The 18,607-nt window shown below is 46.6% G+C and overlaps 3 protein-coding genes across 3 annotated transcripts in view; 1 reads left to right on the top strand and 2 right to left on the bottom strand.

Moving 5' to 3' along the window:
* cldnk (claudin k) overlaps window positions 1-18,607 on the bottom strand; it is a gene marked incomplete at both ends in the record, with an annotated part of 150,711 nt that overhangs the window by 62,639 nt on the left and 69,465 nt on the right. The gene's annotated exons all lie outside the window — the stretch shown is intronic.
* Window positions 1-18,607, top strand: part of tbcd (tubulin folding cofactor D) — a 32,183-nt gene that overhangs the window by 5,350 nt on the left and 8,226 nt on the right. The window contains exons 11-29 of the mRNA XM_080524360.1: window positions 1,510-1,652; window positions 1,757-1,817; window positions 1,987-2,061; window positions 2,225-2,319; window positions 7,999-8,155; window positions 10,786-10,843; window positions 10,956-10,985; window positions 11,333-11,418; window positions 11,976-12,056; window positions 12,199-12,272; window positions 12,477-12,594; window positions 12,763-12,823; window positions 15,899-15,921; window positions 16,042-16,073; window positions 16,260-16,322; window positions 17,482-17,558; window positions 17,659-17,740; window positions 17,945-18,063; window positions 18,413-18,501. Coding sequence (XP_080380486.1) covers window positions 1,510-1,652; window positions 1,757-1,817; window positions 1,987-2,061; window positions 2,225-2,319; window positions 7,999-8,155; window positions 10,786-10,843; window positions 10,956-10,985; window positions 11,333-11,418; window positions 11,976-12,056; window positions 12,199-12,272; window positions 12,477-12,594; window positions 12,763-12,823; window positions 15,899-15,921; window positions 16,042-16,073; window positions 16,260-16,322; window positions 17,482-17,558; window positions 17,659-17,740; window positions 17,945-18,063; window positions 18,413-18,501 — 1,524 coding nt within the window. The remainder of the gene's footprint in view (window positions 1-1,509; window positions 1,653-1,756; window positions 1,818-1,986; window positions 2,062-2,224; window positions 2,320-7,998; window positions 8,156-10,785; window positions 10,844-10,955; window positions 10,986-11,332; window positions 11,419-11,975; window positions 12,057-12,198; window positions 12,273-12,476; window positions 12,595-12,762; window positions 12,824-15,898; window positions 15,922-16,041; window positions 16,074-16,259; window positions 16,323-17,481; window positions 17,559-17,658; window positions 17,741-17,944; window positions 18,064-18,412; window positions 18,502-18,607) is intronic.
* On the bottom strand, window positions 2,843-4,910 carry znf750 (zinc finger protein 750; the record flags this gene model as incomplete). The annotated part of the gene is made up of 2 exons (XM_080524650.1): window positions 2,843-3,494; window positions 3,631-4,910. The coding sequence occupies 2 exons, from the start codon at window positions 4,908-4,910 to the stop codon at window positions 2,843-2,845; spliced, it is 1,932 nt and encodes a 643-aa protein (XP_080380776.1).

Genomic DNA, 18,607 nt, shown 5'->3' with positions numbered 1-18,607 from the left:
ATGAATAAGGGAAGAAGGTTTCATTAAGAAGGAAAAAGGAAATGCAGTGGAGTAATCTAGGGCATCTCAGGGAGCTACCTGTGGCACAATACCAGTGTCCGAAGTGATTGTTAGTTTTTTGATAAGGTCTAATAGGGGGTTCGCTAATACTTCCAATTCCTGGCTTCTGATATCTACCAGGAACGTTGGGAGAAAAAACAAGTAGGCCCAAACCACAGACAAGAACCGGTTCTGGGCGGGCTGGACTGTTTCTGGCTGGACAGTCTCCTCTCTCTGCCTCCACTCTAGAAATGGCCATTCTGGAGTTTGTTAGTTAAAAAAACTAAAACGCTGGCTAGTTTCCAGGACCTAGATTGACTACTGAACGCTCTTAATGGACACTTTAAAACAACAATAGCAGAGAGCTGAGAGAGTGTGTGTGTGTGTGTGTGTGTGTGTGTGTGTGTGTGTGTGTGTGTGTGTGTGTGTGTGTGTGTGTGTGTGTGTGTCTGAGACGGTAGTAAATCAGCACGGTCAGACAGAGGGGTTATGGCTGTCAGAGTGTGAGCCAGGGCTGTGTGTTACCCAGGTAGAGCGGAAGGATTTGAGAGATCCTTTTAAAGAGAATCTTAACTTCTCCATCTGAAGGCATTGAAGGACATCTCGTATCCATTGGTCGTGTGTTGGTGGGGAAGCATGCTTCCATTTAAAGAGAATACGACGTCTAGCTAGTAGAGTGGTGAAGGCAATGACACGGCGCATATTAGTGGGCATATTCTCAGATGGGGGGAGGCCGAACAGTGCAGTCATAGGGTTAGGGTCTATCTTTGTGTTAAAGGCCTGTTCAATGGTTCCAAATATGTCAGACCAGAATTTAGTCAGCCTCGGGCAAGTCCAGAACATGTGGAGATGATCAGCTGGGGATTGGTTGCATCTGTTACAGGCATCACTCCGACCCGGGAATATTCTAGCCAGCTTAGCATTGGTAAAGTGAGCTCTATGCAGTATCTTGCATTGGAGTAGGCCATGTCTAGCACAGAAAGATGATGTATGAACTAGGTTGAGGATGTCGTTCCATTGGTCATCAGAAATTTTGCCGTCTCTCCCAGAGCTCCCTGAGAGGCATCACAGGGTCTGGAATCAGGGAAGCAATCTGGCCATATAGGACTGAAACCAATTGCTTTTGATTTGGTTTGAGTGTGAGAAATTTATCAATTGGCGATTCAGGGGGGCGGTTGGGAAAATGGGGAAATTGCTTTTGAATGAAGTGCCTGATTTGGAAAAAACGGAAAAGATGACTGTTGGGCAGGTTAAATTTGACTGACAGGGATTCAAAGGATGAAAAGACTCCATCTTCATACAGGTCATTAAGTGTCGCAAGACCATTGTTTGACCAAACACGGAAGGCGGGATCAGTGCACGATGAATTAAATCTACTATTGACCTAGATGTGTGAGAACTAGATGTGTGGTAGTAGGGCTTACTGTTAATGAATGTGCTGACAGCTTGGTGTACATGTTCTTTCCTCAGGTACCAGAGAGGAAACCGGTCCCTGGCAGCCAACCTGGCCCAGTCCCAGCCCAGCACAGCCGTGGAAGCTGTGACCCCAGATGTGGAAACTCAAAGCCAGGAAGAGGACTATGACATTCCTGAGGAGGTGGAGAACGTCATTGGTCAGCGCCTCTCTCTCTCCTCATTTGTTTAGAAGCCAAGTCAGGTCTGCTAATGTTGTGACAAATAGGTTCATAGTTGACGGTATGTTTTATTCACTTTACAGAGCAACTGCTGGTGGGGCTAAAAGACAAGGAAACAATTGTCCGCTGGTCTGCAGCCAAGGGGTAAAGTATTGTAACATTTTATTAGCAGATATCTTAACATTAGCAATGACCACTGACATACTCAATAGGTAGGAGCACCACTCTACAGTAGGACGTGTTCGTATTTGTGTTGAAGATGTGAGGCTCCTGTGTCATTAGAAAGGCTGAATAATTGTTCTACTCTTGTCAGTATTGGGAGAGTGACTGGGAGGCTTCCCAAGGAGCTGGCTGATGAGGTGGTGGGATCAGTACTGGATTGTTTCAGGTAAAGATCTTAGTAATCATCAGACTCAATGTTCTACAATATGCATTTATTTGTTCTTGATTCCCTTGAGTCACACCATTTCACAGAGACTGTATGTGCAGTCATGTCAGGTCATGTCTGTGTGTGTTTCAGTCATGTCAGGTCATGTCTGTGTGTGTTTCAGCTTCCAGGAGACAGACAATGCCTGGCATGGGGGCTGCCTGGCGCTGGCAGAGCTGGGCAGGAGAGGCCTGCTGGTGCCCTCACGCCTCTCAGATGGTAGGTCTTTTTGGAGAGGTGCGCGTGAGCCTACGGCGTAGGCTACGCTGCAGAAGTATAAATTGGGCTTAACTCCACAGTTAAAGCACAGTCAGACCAAATAATCACAAATCATCCACACACATTAAAAATCATTTTTTATTCAACTATTTTTTATTTTTTTTTTAAATGTTTTTTTTTCTTCTCTTTACAGTATTTACACTTCACCACCACCCTGTTCCCACATTGTTATGATCAAAATGGATACAATAATATTTACCTGTACCCTGTCAGTGCATGAAAGAAGATTTTTTTGGCGGGTTCTTTCAGTCCATATAGCCGCCTGCAAACAAACAAACCAGCTACCTACATCTATTTCTAAAAAACATTGAAATAGTCTTATTTTCAGTGCTTGGTAAACATTTGATCATTATCAATCCAGATGCCGTAATTGAAGTTGAGCCGTGTGTCCCCAGAGGTTTAACGTAGCTCCACTGCTGTTGATTCAGTGGCATAACACGTCCCTGTGTTCAACAGTCAGGGGCTAGCAGCAGCGGGTTCTCCTCCTGAGAGCTCGGCCTGACTCTTTCCCCTTGGCTCTCTTCGCTTGTTTCTGTGAGGTAAGCTGAGCCTCTCTGCTGCCTGCTCGTTTCACCCCCCTGACCTTGGTGCTCTGCTCTGCCTTGGCTGTGGGTTTCACATCCCCTGTGAGAGCTGGAGTTGGGGGACAGGGGCAGCTATGGCTGCCAGGGTCTGTGGAGCGTACCGACAGGCTGTCTGCCATGCTGAGGCTGCAAGAGCTGGTTGTAGAGCTGGCACTGGCCAGCTGGCAGAGTGCTAGGGCTGCGGTCTGTCTCTGTTGGTCACAGGGCTCCTTATCTGACGCTGTAGGCTCTGGTCTGGATCCCTGGTGGAGACCCCCCGAGGTGGCCGTTGTGGGGCAGCGGTCCGGGCTGCCGGGTGGAGCCCTAAGGCTCAGGTTCAGAGGCAGGTCCTCCTGCATGCTGACTGTGTCAGGGTAGCGATGTCTGCTGGTGTGGAGGTCAGATGTGTTGGTGTCCACGTCTTGGTGCCTTTTTGAGAGATTAAGAGGGGCCAGCTCTTCCTCAGTATCGTCATCTTCCTCATGTTCAGATGAGGTGTCATTGTGTTCCTCAGACACTGATGGAGATGGCTCTGTGCTGTTTTCAGATGACCTGTAAAGAGGAATAAGACAGTCATCCATCAATGTACAATTCATGCTGTGACATCTTAGCCTTTTTTTTTTTTTTACATTTATTTGTGCATGGTTTTGTTCAAATGATCAACTTGGGCAATCAAAGGGCAACTTACCGTTCTTCCAAAAGCGTAGTTCTTGATTGCAGCAGGTGTTGTGAAGTGTCCTCTTTGCCTTTGTCTGTTGTGATTGGTCGAGGGACCGGAGCTGTATTTCCTAATTGGCTGACAGTCTTTGGTTCCCCTAGGACAGTGTAGTGGGGACCATTGGAGTCTTTCTGGGTAAAGTGTAAGGTACTGGGTCTGTCAGGAGATCCTGAGGCAGCACACCCCACCATGGGGCTCAGTCTGGTGGACTTGTCCCCACCCTGCTCCTGGCTGCTGGCCTTCTCTGTGGGCCTGTCATGTGGGTCACTGTTGGGCCGCGAATGGATGTAAACGTCATACTCCCTCGGCCCAAAGCCTGGCCCGTACATGTCCAGAGGGTGATACCTGGATCCTGGTAGGGGGAGTTCGTGGGGGCGGTACATGCTGTATGGCAGTGGGGGGCTTGGTTGAAGGGAGGGGCAGTATCTGTAGGAGTATTGGGGGAAGAGGGAGGTGTGCACTGGGGCTAGGGGCTGAGGTAGTACATGCCTCGGGGGTTCCAGGAAAGTGGAGCGGTAGGAATGGGAGTTTGACCCGTTCAGGTGTGGGTTCCCTGGGAGTAAGTAGGGCTGGTAGAGGTGTAGAGGGCGCTCTGGGAACAGGTATGGGGAATATTCCGGAACCATGTGAGGAGGGAGAGGTTTCAGGGGCATTGATGTTGCCAGTGGGCCCCAGGGGAAGGCTGGGTTATTAAACGATGGAACAGGGGCAGGTGGCTCCTCTGATTGGTGTAATGGTGACTTCAGGCCCTCGGTGCTCTCTCTGTTGGGTGTGACTGGAGAGAAGGCGGATGGGCGGGCTAAAGACTTGGCCTCTTTGTTCCCTCTGTTTTCACGCGTCTCTGGGCTTAGTTTCATCACACCCTGACTGTCCTTACTGGTTGGGCTCTCATGCCCTTCCTGTCTCTCCTCCTTCTTCTCCTCCTCAGCCTTGTCTTCTTCCACGTCTCCCTGGCTCTCAGGGCTACTGGCGTGGTCCGCAGGCTGGGGACCAGAGGGGTCTTTCTCTTTCTGGGTCAGAGGGGAAGGGTCTCCCTTCGCTAGGGGCTTGACTTGCCTCCCTACGTGCCCACCTTTCTGAGAAACCAGTGAGATGGAGTTCTTACACAGGTTATATTTCATGTGGTTGAAGAGATGGGACTTCTCATTGCAGGTGAAGGGACACTGGAAGCACTGGTACTTGTAAGGCTTGCCTGGAGGCCTGGGAATGTAGTGGGGCCTCTTTGGCTTGCGTTCCTGAACGGTGTCCATCCTGCTCTTCTGGGCCCTTTCACTGAAAAGACAGGTTGAAATAACAGATTAGGGATTAGTTAGTGTACATAGAAAAGTATGTTCTCTTTATATATTGGTCTTTAAGCAAATATCAGGCTTCAACATTTAGAGCATGCCATTGTCAGTAGGTTTGTTGCCACCTCCTCACTGAGTTGACTGATGAGGATTAGCTTAATGGTGTTGCCAGACAGGTTCAGTTGGAGAGCAACTCATGCAGACAGGTTCTCCCCCCCCGCCCCCCCCCCCCCGTAGCCTCAACTGCTCAGGCAGAAAGATCCCTAACTGCAGAAACACTGGGCCCTCAGGCTAATCTATTCCAGTTAGAGTTGTTCAGGTTGTTGTTTGGCGGCAAGCTACAACAAGGAAAACACACAGTCCACACCACAAGAACTGTCACAGTACACATGCAAACTACCCGTATATCTTTGAGTAGGTACTCATGTGTCATGGTCGGGCCTCTCCTGCCTGTCCATCAACAATATCTATCTGTCTGTCTCGCTGTGTGAGGAGAGTAGCTCGGCACCACGCAGGCAGTCAGGGTACTATAGCTAGGCACCCAGGCAGACCTGCGGGGCATGTAGAGACTCGCCCCTTCTTTCTCCCGAATAAACCCTTCGCTGACGGCGTGGGAACCAGCAGCCACCTGCTTCCCATGACTACACCTGCGGGATGCGTACAACGCAGACACATCGGCTGATGATGATGATCTCATCCGTGGATAGAGACCGAGAATGACTGGCCTAGAGAGGCTCCACGCTTCCTGGTGAGAGGACCAGACGGGGGATTTACTTTCAGGAAAGACCTGTGTGTGATGGTTGCTACAGCATTTCCTCGAAAACTAAATGGAGTGCGCTGGCGAACGCGCAAAAGGCCTATTCAAAGTAAATCCAATTCAAGTTTGTCGCTCCAAACGCCACAGATTTGTCTCTTTGAAAATGAACTGTCACCTTAGGCCATATGTTAGTTGGTGCAGGGCCTCACCTACAGGAACCTGCTTGTCACGCACTGTCGCAAGAAGTCGTCACTCAAGTTTCTACGCAGGTGTTGAGCGAAACGCCACTCCCTACTCAAGAAGTAGAAATGAGTTGGAATTGGACATTGTTTTTTGGGTGTTTTGCCTTACACCTGTAGTTTTCCTGAATATAGCCAAATTACTCCCACTGCAAGAATGACATTATTTAACCAAAGCCTCATACATTACAATGTGTCAATTCTTATTAAGCATATAGACCAATTAACTAAAATCATAAAAAGTGTGCTTAATCCCAGTCCATTGCCTCTAGCCTCTCTGTTGATTGTTGAGGTAATTGCCAGGTGCAGCCAGCTCGGTTTGTGAGTTTGTCAGTCAAGACGATACAGGCAGCAGGTTATTAGAATACACAGCTTGGTAACAGGTGCACAGTGCGTTTTACCCCAAATACACCTGTGGCTGCACAAACACCACCTCCAAGCAACACTTAGAAACTTAAAAGGCACTGTTCATCTCAATAGGGGGATATGTTATTGCTGTAATCTGAAGGGCCCGATTGTTTTCATAAACTGCCATTTTTCTCCGCCGGTTATATTTGCCGTAGATAGGTGGACACAAAAGTAGTCTTACCTGCTCCGTTTCTGACAACGATCGCGCCAGTCTTTTCAGTTCACAACAGGGGCCCCCTCTCCACTATCTCCTGCCAGTGTTAGTGTCCAAGTGTGATGTTCTCTATAGTGCGTGTTGATTGTCCCGAGTGTGTCTGTGGTTGTGTGCTCCGCCGCCTGATCTTTGGTCTGAGGTGAGTTTGTCTCTCTGAGGTCTTAGCTCCCTAGGGGGCGGAGCTTCAGCCCAAGCAGCAGGGCCCTGAGGCAACATTGATGCACCTGATATTAGTCAGGCCCTGAGCCATGATTTACATTATGAAAAAACATCTATCCCTCTCTCTCCCTCCCTCCCTCCCCCCTTCCCTTTCCTGTTCTCTCTCTTTCTCTTTCATGGGAAAGACTCTATGGGCACCAGGATGGGAGCAGGCTTAAACACACGGCTCATAATTGCACAATCATACATTTAAATTAGACTCAAATGTCTGGGTAGGCTGGCCAACATTTTTTAACTGCTGTTCTCATAGCATTGTTAGGAAATGTATAGAAATGTTTGGGAAAATGGTATTGGCATGCTAGCACAAGGATTTTGACATTGACTGTTTACTTTTAACTGACACTTTAAGACACATTTTTAATTGTGAAGCTTTCATGTTAAAAGGCTACATCTTGACTGTCCCTCCTAAAGACCTCTCCATCCCCACTACCCCCCTGTATAGTTTATCTACCGTAAATTAAAAATTCTTCCTTCTAATATTGTGACTACCAATAGCCCCTGGCACTAGCATAGATTCGTTTTTCTTATGATGACTGATGGATAGATGATTCACTTACTTAAACAAATATATTTGTTGTCAGTTGCTTTGGATAAAGGCATCTACTAAATGTAAATGTACATACATGTATATATGCACCTTTTGCCAGATTGAGCACCGCAGGTGGTGTTTATTTAATAAATGTTTTAGTAGTATTTAGAATTTGCACACACACAATAACAAATGAAAGACAAACTGAAAAGAAAAAGGCAAATTGTGTAAGTTTATCAGAGACCGGCATTGCGTAAATGTGTCTCCTTTGTCATATAGATATATAAAGTGATTTTGCATTAAAACTTCATTTAATCGTTTTTTCTTCTTCTTTTTTGTCATATGCTCTGCTGCTACATTGATCTTTAAACAATACAATACTAGTTTAGTGCTCTCAAAGTGAATGTTTGACACTCTGATCTTCTTACAGCCCGCACTGCTAATTAGTCCTGTGGTTTACTAAGCTACACGACTTTGTGGCTTGTGGCTGTTCAGCTGTAAACCAACACCGCATGCTTGTGTGGCTGTCATCTTTCATTACCGGGAGCATGAAGCTTTGATTCTATACTGTTGACATGAGGATTATGCAATGATGATAAGGCTGTTGACATGGGTGGATGAACCTGTGTTGTTGTTTTTCCTAGACCGTACCACTCATGTCTTGTGTCTTTTCTCTGTTTCTGCAGTTGTCCCGCTCATCCTGAAGGCTCTGACCTATGATGAGAAGAGGGGGGCGTGTAGCGTGGGCTCCAACGTACGCGACGCCGCCTGCTACGTGTGCTGGGCCTTCGCCAGGGCCTACGAGCCCACCGAGCTCAAGCCCTTCGTCACTCAGCTCGCCAGGTAATCCTCCTCTTCCTCAGTCCTCATCTCCTTTCAAGGACATGAGGCCGCCACGTTTACTGTGGTACTGCCCAAAAGGACTCACTGCTCTGGGAGACTATCCAATGGTAATAACCACTTACTGTGTGTTCTTCCCTTCCCACCCTGTTAAACAGCAGGTCTGATGATATGTGATCTTGTATAATCAAGAGATCCTCAGCAGGTCAGCTCTGACTTCCACTGAACTTGCGTGGGAGGTTTTTCCGCATGATCTCACTCGATCTCGAGATTGGTGTTTTGCTCACTAATAGTCGTAGTTTAACGAAGGACTTTGAAATAACCTAATTTTAAACAGCAATACTGCCAACCAAAATGTTGCCAAATATACTATTCTCAAGATCGCGTCAGGACGTAGGCACTAGTGCACAATAGCATACAGATGGACACTAGAAAGAGACTTGTAAACGTTGATAAAGGACCTTTTATTCGTCAGAGAGAAAGCCTGCCTGACTGAGATAACTGTATGGCCCACAGTGCATTTTGTGTAATCGGAGTTGAGCCTGATTTGCATAGCAGCAGGATCGCTGTTATTTACTGCCTGAAACCAGTTTTTATATGCTTCTGTTAGTCACGTCTCTCTGAGATTGCCTGGCTGGTTGTCTTAGCTCTACCTCAATTTACATTTAAGTAATTTAGCAGACGCTTTTATCCAAAGCAACTTACAATAAATATATTTGTCTAAAGTAAGTGAATCAATCAGTCATGCTTGTGTCTGTTGGTTAAATCACAGATAATACTTCTACATACATAATACATAATTCTACCAATGATACATATGTCTCACCTCTCTACCAATTGATTTAAATGTAATTTATTGTAGATTTGACATTTAATGACATTTATTCCCATAAACTTTATGATATAAACTGTGGCGTCAGCAGAGATAATGACTAATAGTGACACCTGTGTATAAAGACAATTATCCACCTCTAAGTACGCCCTTCACAAGCCTCAGCTTGCTCCGCGTCATCTGTTAACCCTGTCTCCATGCTAAGCCGTACACGCTCGACTTGTTTGTAGCTTTGATCGAGCTTATTGTATTTCTCTCGGAGGCGTTCCTTTGTCTCAGTCGATGAGACAAAGGAACGCCTTGATGAGTGGCTGTCCTTGGATGTGTTAATGTCTCTCGTCTAAAGCACTGATGTCTCTGTGTGCCCTAGCCCAGGCTGAGAGGAGCAGAGTGAGGGGTGATGAGGAGGGCCTGTGTATGCAGACTCTGCTCTTTTTTTCGTTCTTTTTGTAATATATAGCTACTGGCAGTGGCTTATGATGTGGTTATGTTGTGAATGATGTGGTCACCAGTTCGTTTGGATTTGATTAGATTTAGGTAGAGTGTAATTCGGTTGTATGTCATGGTTATGGGTCAAGTTGTTAGACGCTGGTGTGATTTTGGCATAACATTGTTTTCAACCAATCAGAAGTCCTGAAAATAAACAGCATACACAGATGGCACTTCAAGATAGGTGTTTTAAGATTGATGTTTTAAGTGATTACGCAATCTTTTTACCACACACACACACACACACACACACACACACACTGTACTGTAGCTACAATACCTGTGTGTTGAGGTACACACTAGTTGTGATGCCCTGCCCTCCTCCTCCCTCCCTTGTCGACAAGTGTGAGCCTGTGAGCCCCTGATAGACCAGCTCTGCAGTAGTGTCAGTTTGAACCCCCCGTCCCCACACACACACACACACACACACAGACACACACACCCACCAGCACCCTCCTGTTCCCTTCCCTACAGCACTGCCTGGTTTCGCCTGTTGCTGTAGGTTTCGGTCGCCGTTTGGCACAGAGGCTCAGACAAGCTGAGTCCTGCACCTTATTCATCAAAGTCTGATGACATTTTGACTCAGCTTTAGTGTGGCATTCACATGCAACGCAACTGTTGTGCCACATGATCATACACACACACACACACACACACGCACAAACACACGCACACACACACACGCACACACACGCACACACACACACTCGCACACACACAGCAGATGCTGTATGCCTGGTCGTTATTATTATAGCCCCGTGTAGGATGTCCTCAGGACACTGTCCTCCGCCGAATCAGGATTCTCTATGGCTTTTAGTCCCTCCAGGCCATAGGGTGTTGGTGAGACTAAAGCGGCCCGCTCCAGGCCTGTACCTTACTGTTGGGATACAGGCAGTGAGTACACAGGTAGAGCAAACAGAGCCCAGGGGCACCTGCCCCCTCAGGCTGTCAGAGTGACTGATTGGGTACTTCACAAGGACTCCTTTACACACCCGCACCCACCCGCCCAACCCTCCTAGGACATTGAGAAGTAATACAATAAGAAGTCATACTCAATCATACGGAAGTTGTCGTTAACATAGATACATTGCACTGTGCTGCTTTGAGGCCGCAGTTAATCATTGTTAGGTGTTCTGTGTGTCCATCAACAAGTGACCTGTGTCTATCTGTCTCCCAGAATCCTCTCATGTCCCATTGCACTGACTTCGTTGTGGTCTAATACCAAGGCAGCCGTCTACAGAACCCTGTGTACAGTAAACCTCCCTGTCCATTCATGCCTCGCCCCCCTCTCTCTCTCTCTCTCTCTCCTCAGTGCTCTGCTCATCACTGCTGTGTTCGACCGAAATGTCAACTGCCGCAGAGCAGCTTCAGTGAGTGCTCTGTTTCATGTCTCCAAACCTTCTTGACTAAAAGATGACCGACCTCACTGAGACCATTGATTGCCAACCTGAAACCATGTCTCTTTTCTCCCATCTCTCCCAGGCTGCTTTCCAGGAGAATGTCGGAAGACAGGTTTGTGAGCGCAGCTAGTTGCAAAGCCTTAGATTATTACTTACCGTATGACTAATGCTAACATAGACAGTAAATAAACAATAAAGAGTTTCTCTATTGCCAGCCATGCAGGTCTTGCTCGAACGTGTCTTATCACTTAAAAAAAAAAAAGGGTTTCGGGTTAGGGGCGATCAAGCTGAACTGATCACACATTGGTTCCGAATTTAGTAGAACTAAGCTTATGTTAATCATCAAATTTAGTGTTTCATTATCTGCTCAGATTTCCTGCATTTTGGCCCATTGTGTACCCCACGTGGGGAAACAGTCTGTCCTCTTGATCTAAGTAGAGAATCTTGTCTCCCTCACAGGGCACATTCCCTCATGGTATTGACATCCTTACAGCAGCAGACTACTTTGCCGTTGGGAATCAGAACAACTGTTACCTGACCATCAGGTAGGTGACGAGGAAAGATCATCCCTGAACACGCTCCATCGTGGAAGCTTGAGGGGCATCGGTTAGAGTCTCGTAACGTGAACTCATGAACAGTGTAATAGACTGTGTATGGTATTAGCATGTGTTGAGGACTGTATGTATGACACTTGTCCTTTATGCTGGCCTAGGGCCTAGTTCCCTCCCTCTTTTTTTTGAATAAGCATTTCTGCCATCTCAGGAATGAGCTCTATAAAAATGTCACTCCACCGCCCTTCAGCTAAATGTCGCCAATGGCGCAAATATGTCACCAGCACACCTTCCTTACACAACTAACCATAACACGTAAAACCATAACATGTAAAAGGTGCTTCCAGAGAATGAACTACAAGAGTACAAAATAGTCCTGGTGAAGCAAAACATATTGCGGAAAGAAATCTAATCAGCTGTTGTGCATAAATAGTCCATGTGAGCCACCACCAGACCCTTCCCTTTCAGTACTAATAGGTATGAAATCGCTTTGACATTTTGTGTGATAAATGTGTGCGTATTAAACACCTGTTTGCACCCCCCCACCTCAGTGTCTACATCGCCAGCTTCCCAGAGTACACCAGAGCCATGATAGACCACCTGGTAGCCAAGAAGATCAATCATTGGGATGGGTAAGGAAGGACATTGATAGCAATCCCCCCCCCCTCCATACAAGTAGATTGTAACCTAAATGTATAGTTGTTTGGGGAGCCGCAGCAGTGGCATCTAACAGAGAAAAGTGAGCTCCTGTGTCTGTTTCTCTGTGGGACGCAGGGTGATCCGAGAGCTAGCGACGAAAGCGCTCCATAACCTGACGCCTCAGGCCCCTGATTATATGGCTACTACAGGTAAACAATGTCGTCTGGCCTGCTCTAACCAAGAATGTATATCATTATGTTGTGTTTCTTACATCAAGTGACATTTAGTGACAATGGCTGTCAGGTTTTATACATTGAAGCCTCTGAATTTGTCTATGAAATAAAAACAGAAAAACACACCAGATAGTTTTAGCGGTCATAGTGTATATACTTTGTTTTGATTGTCTTTTTCAGTTTTGCCTCAGCTGTTGCCCCTAGCGATGGGTATTGACCTCCACGGTCGCCATGGTGCCATCCTGGCCTGTGCAGAGATAACCCACGCCCTGTACAAGCTCGGCACTCCGACCAACAGGTAACTCACACCTGAGCCAGCCAATCAGAAACAACTCTGCTCCAACAGATATCCTGATCTTGGCTACTCACACAAACAATTATTATCATGTGGCTGTCATAAATGCTTTTTTTACTGTATACAGCTTTAGCATTTCCATCTTTGTTCTCCCTGTTTGTTTACCTGTAGGCCAGTGACCGACGTCATCTCTTCAGACTCTGTGGCTGGAATGAAAGGCATTCACCAGAGGGTCAGTGTCCTCATTGCCTCATGGTGCTTTTCCACTCAGACTTATCTTTAGGGGCTCTGCTTTTAGTTTGGGTTTTCCCACCACCCAGGCGATCATTTTCACCTTTTTCTCTAGCGAATTTCCTTCTAACATCTTCTAACAATTTCTTCGGTTGAATGTGAGGCATTTGTTTAGTTTGGAAATGGCACACGGAAACGAGCACTTCCCATGAAATGGAACAGGTGTTGACCTGCAGCAAACCTAATAGAGCATAAAAATGCACGTAAGCGTGACTCCAAAGCAAAGTGACTAATGGATTGTCTAGATTGCTGTTTCATTCAAGTAGCAGTCCCAAACAATAAGCCTAGCCAAACAATGGCAGGGCACACAATGGTAAAGGTAAATGGACTGCACTTATATAGCGCCTTTTTTGCTGCTCCAAAGTTGCTCCAAAGCGCTTTACAACGGCCTCTCATTCACCCATTCACACACACACATTCACACACCAATGGCGGCAAGCTGCCATGCAAGGCGCTGGCCCGCCCACTGGGAGCAATTCTGGGGTTCAGTGTCTTGCCCAAGGACACTTCGATGTGTGTTCAGCCGGTTCTCGAACCGCTGATCTGCCAACCTTGTGATCATTAGACGGCGACTCTACCTCCTGCGCCACAGCCGCCACAATCACATGCCTACCCCCAAACCCTGCCCAAGTCAAACCCTGCCCAAGTCAAACCCTGCCCAAGTCAAACCCTGCCCAAGTCAAACCCTGCCCAAGTCAAACCCTGCCCAAGTCCCAAACAAGTCCCCAAGGGGGCCATGGGCCTGGGCTTTTGCGAACTGACCTCTCTGGACCCCAAAAAAGCTGCCGGGTCAGACGAGCTGGCGGCGTTCTTTATTAAAACTGCCGCCCCCATCATCGCAGCCCCCCTAACAGACCTGTTGAACCTCTCCCTTCTTTCAGCCAGTTTACCTGCCGAGTGGAAAGAAGCGATTGTGCTCCCACTGTTTAAAGGTGGTGACAAGGCTGACCCAAATTGTTATAGGCCCATTTCAATCCTGCCCTGTCTGTCTAAGTTATTTGAGAAACTTGTCAACAAACAACTCACTACTCATCTGCATGTGTATAACTTACTTTCTGGGGCGCAGTCTGGCTTTCGCGCAGGGTACGGTTGTGTTCCAACAACCCTAAAGGTACTCAACGACATCACTTCTGCGTTAGATGCTAAGCAGCACTGTGCGGCAATATTTATTGATTTGGCAAAGGCTTTTGACACCGTTGACCATCCCACTCTACTGAACAGACTGAGTAGCATCTGGGTTACTAACCACTCACTAACCTGGTTTTCTCATTACCTCTCTCACCGGGTGCAACGTGTGAGGTTTGAAAACCTTCTCTCTCACCCCCTCCCAGTCACCAAGGGTGTCCCTCAAGGTTCCATACTTGGTCCCACTCTGTTCTCTATATACATCAACAATATCCCCCTGGCTGCTGGAAATTCACTCATTCACTTATATGCTGACGACACTATTCTCTATGCCACTGGTCCCTCCCCTGACTCTGTACTGACAACTCTCCAGGATAGCTTCCTCCAGATCCAACAGGCCTTCACCCACCTCAAACTGTCCCTTAACACTTCCAAGACCAAGTTCATGTGGTTCAACCGTAAAGGCACCATACCCCCCCCAGCCACCATCATTACCACCTGTGAGGGAGCTATCCTGGAGCAGGTCACGGTGTATAAATACCTGGGAATTTGGTTAGACAGCTCACTATCTTTCTCAGACCACATCTCAAAACTACAGACCAAGATTAAGGCCAAACTTGGCTTTCTCTATAGAAACCGTCACTCCTTCACTTCATCCGCTAAACGCACCCTCATTCAAATGACCATTCTCCCCATGCTCGACTACGGCGACACAATCTACAGGTCTGCATGCAAAGCTACACTCTCCACGCTCGACACACTGTATCACTCCGCCATCCGGTTCGCCACTAACGCCCCCTACAGTACCCACCACTGCACTCTTTACTCCCTGGTCAACTGGCCCTCCCTTCACACCCGCCGTCACATGCACTGGCTCACCCTCATCTATAAAACCCTCCTCCACCTATCACCCCCCTATCTGTGTCTCCTGCTTCACCCTCTGCCTGTCACTCGCAACACCCGATCCTCACTCCACATCCAACTAAAAATTCCCAAATCCACCACTTCCCTTGGCCGTGCATCATTCCAGTTTGTTGCCCCCTCTGACTTGAATGCTCTGCAAAAAACCCTCAAACTGGATAAACTCATCTCCCTCTCTGCCTTCAGACTCACTATTTCAGACACCCTCACTGATTCCTGCACATGCTTCTCTTCTCTGTAGGGCAGCACTTGTATTCATTCCCTTTACACACCCCCTCTGTCCACCTGCACTTGTTTTATGCCCCCATATGTCTGCTCATTCTCTACTCTGTTTTCTAATGTTTGTTGGCCTGTTTCGTAAGTGCTTATTGCTGTTGTTGTATTTGGTGGCTGTGTCTCAGTGGTTATTGTTGTACCGTATTTATGTTTGCTTGACTGTGTCTCAGTGTGTATCGTTGTATTGGTTTGTTTACTGGCTGTCTTAGTGTCCATGTTGTATCGCTGTGTTGATTGGTTGTGTCCCAGCGCTTATTGTTGTATTATTGTCTTTCCTGACTGTGTATCAGTGCTTACTGCTGTATTGTTGTGTTTGCTTGGCTGTGTCCCAGTGCGTTTTGTTGTATTGTATTGTCTTGTGTTGCCTGTCTGCTTTTTGGCTGTGTCCCAGTGCGTTTTGTTGTATTGTATTGTCTTGTGTTGCCTGTCTGCTTTTTGTGCTTACTGTTGTATTCCATTATTGATGTCCGTTAGTGCTTTTGTTGTATTGTTTGTGTTACATGCATGTGTTTAATGCTTATTGTGCTTTGTTTTTAACATGTTTTATCTTTCAGCCCCCCCTCCCCTTTCCCCTTATTGCAGGCCGGCATTGTAAATAAGAATTTTGTTCTTAATTGTCTCGCCTGGTAAAATAAAGGTAAAATAAATAAATAAAAATAAGCATCCATCATTAATCTATTTGTTTTCCTTCCAGCTATTTGACAGAAAGCAATATAGGTAAGTAGCTTATTGTCACTGTTCATGTGTTACACAATGGTAAACGCGTTGCTTCTTCTGCTGACTGACCTTGAGTATTAGAAAGTCTTCAATAACAGTTGGTTTGTCTTTCCTCTTTAGGGGCTTTGGTGGTGAGCTGATGAGGCCAGCAGGTATGTCTATCAAGGTCCATCCATTCTGAAAAGACTTCCAATAGCATAAAAAGTTTCTTAGTTTCTTGTTAGCATTTTAACTATTTATTAGAAATAAATGGAACAATGGCCCTTGATGCAAATCACCATCATGTTATCTCTCTCTCTCTCTCTCTCTCTCTCTCTCTCTCTCTCTCTCTCTCTCAGTCTGTACTCTCATTGAGAAGCTGTCCCTCTCAAAGATGCCTTTCAAGGATGACCCTGTCATCAGTAAGTTTGCATGTTAAATCCGTTTTCTAGGCTACATTGGTTTTTACTTGACATTTTGTTTTAGAAATCATCAACAGCTGCTCAAAGCCTGCAAAAATGTAAACACTATACGCATCATTACAGACTACAACAAAACAACTGAAAACACAATGTTCAGTGTGTGAGAATGTTCTTTTTTTTCACAACTGCCAAAGCACATTTTTAGAAACCTTACAGTATCTGTTCTCAGAATATATCACTGTAGAGTATTGGGCATTCATAGATTTGTGTGTTTCATATGAACAGTATGTAAATCTACAGAAAATACAGTATGTATGTTACGGTACATGTGGGAATACGGTACATGTGGGAAAACTAGGGTTAGGGTTAGGTGCTAGGGTGACTTGGTACATGCTGGCATGTCTAACCCTAACCTTAACCCTACCCCTAATCCTAACCCTAACCTTAACCCTAGCACCTAACCCTATCCCTAGTTTTCCCACATGTACTGTATTCCCACATGTACCGTAACATGTACACTACTGGGGGTAGTGGTGGTCTAGTGGATAGTGAGTTGGACTTGGGATCGGAAGGTTGTGAGTTCAAATCCCGCCTGAAGCCACACCACTACTAGTGTGCCCTTGGGTAAGGCACTTAGCCCTCAGTTACTCCAGGGGGAATGTCCCTGTAATTCGTAATTGTAAGTCGCTTTGGATAAAAGCGTCTGCTAAATGGCAAAATTAATTAATTAAAATTAACTACTGTACTGTATCACAACTCAATGCAAACACTACAGAGGATCCATTACACACAACAATACTCACTGAAAACATGTTGTGTGATGTTTTTTTATTTTATTTATGGAACTATACCACACACACACACACACACACACACACACCACAATCATTTGCAACAAGTGTGAAATGTGTTTATGGTTTTGGCAAATGAGGGCTAGTTTTATTAAATGTGTTTAGAGAACTAGTCATTTGGTTTAGAGAATTGGCTTTTGTGTTTTAGCAATTGGGAAAAACTGTAATATAGACACTATATTAGTATATATTATATTAGTACTGATGGCCATATTTGGGGACTTAACTGGGTTAGGGAGGGTGGGGGAGGGAGGGATCATGGACCCCATGACAGACAGATGATCTAACTGTGTAACTCTGTGTTTCAGCTGGCTGGCAGTGGCTGATTGATGACAGCTTAAAGAGCCTTCACCTCGTCTCCAGCGGAGTCAGGGATGGCATCAAGGTAGAGTACCACCCACTAACACCACTGACACACAGCTCACCAGACACACCACCTCTGGCCCTCTGTTTCCTCTGACCCGGTGGTCCGTCCCCCCCTGTAGGAGAGAGCAGTCACAGCCCTGGCGGCGCTCTGTGAGGAGTACTACCAGACCCAGCCGGGCCAGGCTGACACTGACGTGCAGGGTGAGTAGAGGCCTACTCAGAGGGCTACTCGTCGAAGCCTTATAGGCTGATGTAAAGGATGCACAGTATCTGACCTTCCTTGATCTCTTATGTGCGTGTCTGTGTTTGTGTCTGTGTCTGTATCGTATCTGTGCGTGTGTGCGTGTGTGCGTGTGCCTGCGTGCGTGTATGCGTGTGTGCCTGTGTGCGTGTGTGTGTTCGCAGAACTGCTTTTGTCTCAGTACATCGCAGGGCTGAAGAATCCGGAGGTGCTGACTCGATGTGGCTCTGCCCTGGCTCTGGGCTATCTGCCAAAATGTATGATCCAGAACAAACTACAGCAGGTGTGTGTTTGACTTGTTTAAGTTAACCTCCGGCGCAGTATACTCTGTGTACTGCATATGCATAGACAAAACTAAACAAACAAACAAAAATATGCCGTTTAGCTGACGCTTTTATCCAAAGCAACTTTTTTCAGTATATATGGTCCCGGCGGGAATCGAACCCACAACCTAAGCGTTTAGCATTAGCGCAATGCTCTACCAACTGAGCCACAGAGGACCACTTGTAGAACATTTGTATAGTGTATATCCATAGGACAATTTGTGTTTGTGACATCTTTGTGTGTGTCTGTGTGTGTGTCTGTGTCCGTGTGTGTGTGTGCGTGTGTGTGTGTGTGTGTGTGTGTTTCAGATCCTGGAGGGGCTCCAGCTGACGTGCAGTGGCCAGAGGGAGGTCAGTTTCACCGAGGCCAGAAGAGACGCAGCCAGGGCCATGGCACAGTGAGTGGCACCTCTAACCCTCCATCCTCTGGAACATTCTCTCTGTTCTCCCCCGCCGCCCTCCTCACATTTTCACAGTACCTGTCCCTGTCGACTGCTTTAAACC

This window comes from Nansenia antarctica (genome assembly GCF_963989245.1).
Source record: "Nansenia antarctica genome assembly, chromosome: 2".
NCBI classification, from domain to species: Eukaryota; Metazoa; Chordata; class Actinopteri; order Argentiniformes; family Microstomatidae; genus Nansenia; species Nansenia antarctica.
This window is presented reverse-complemented; position numbering and strand designations above follow the sequence as displayed.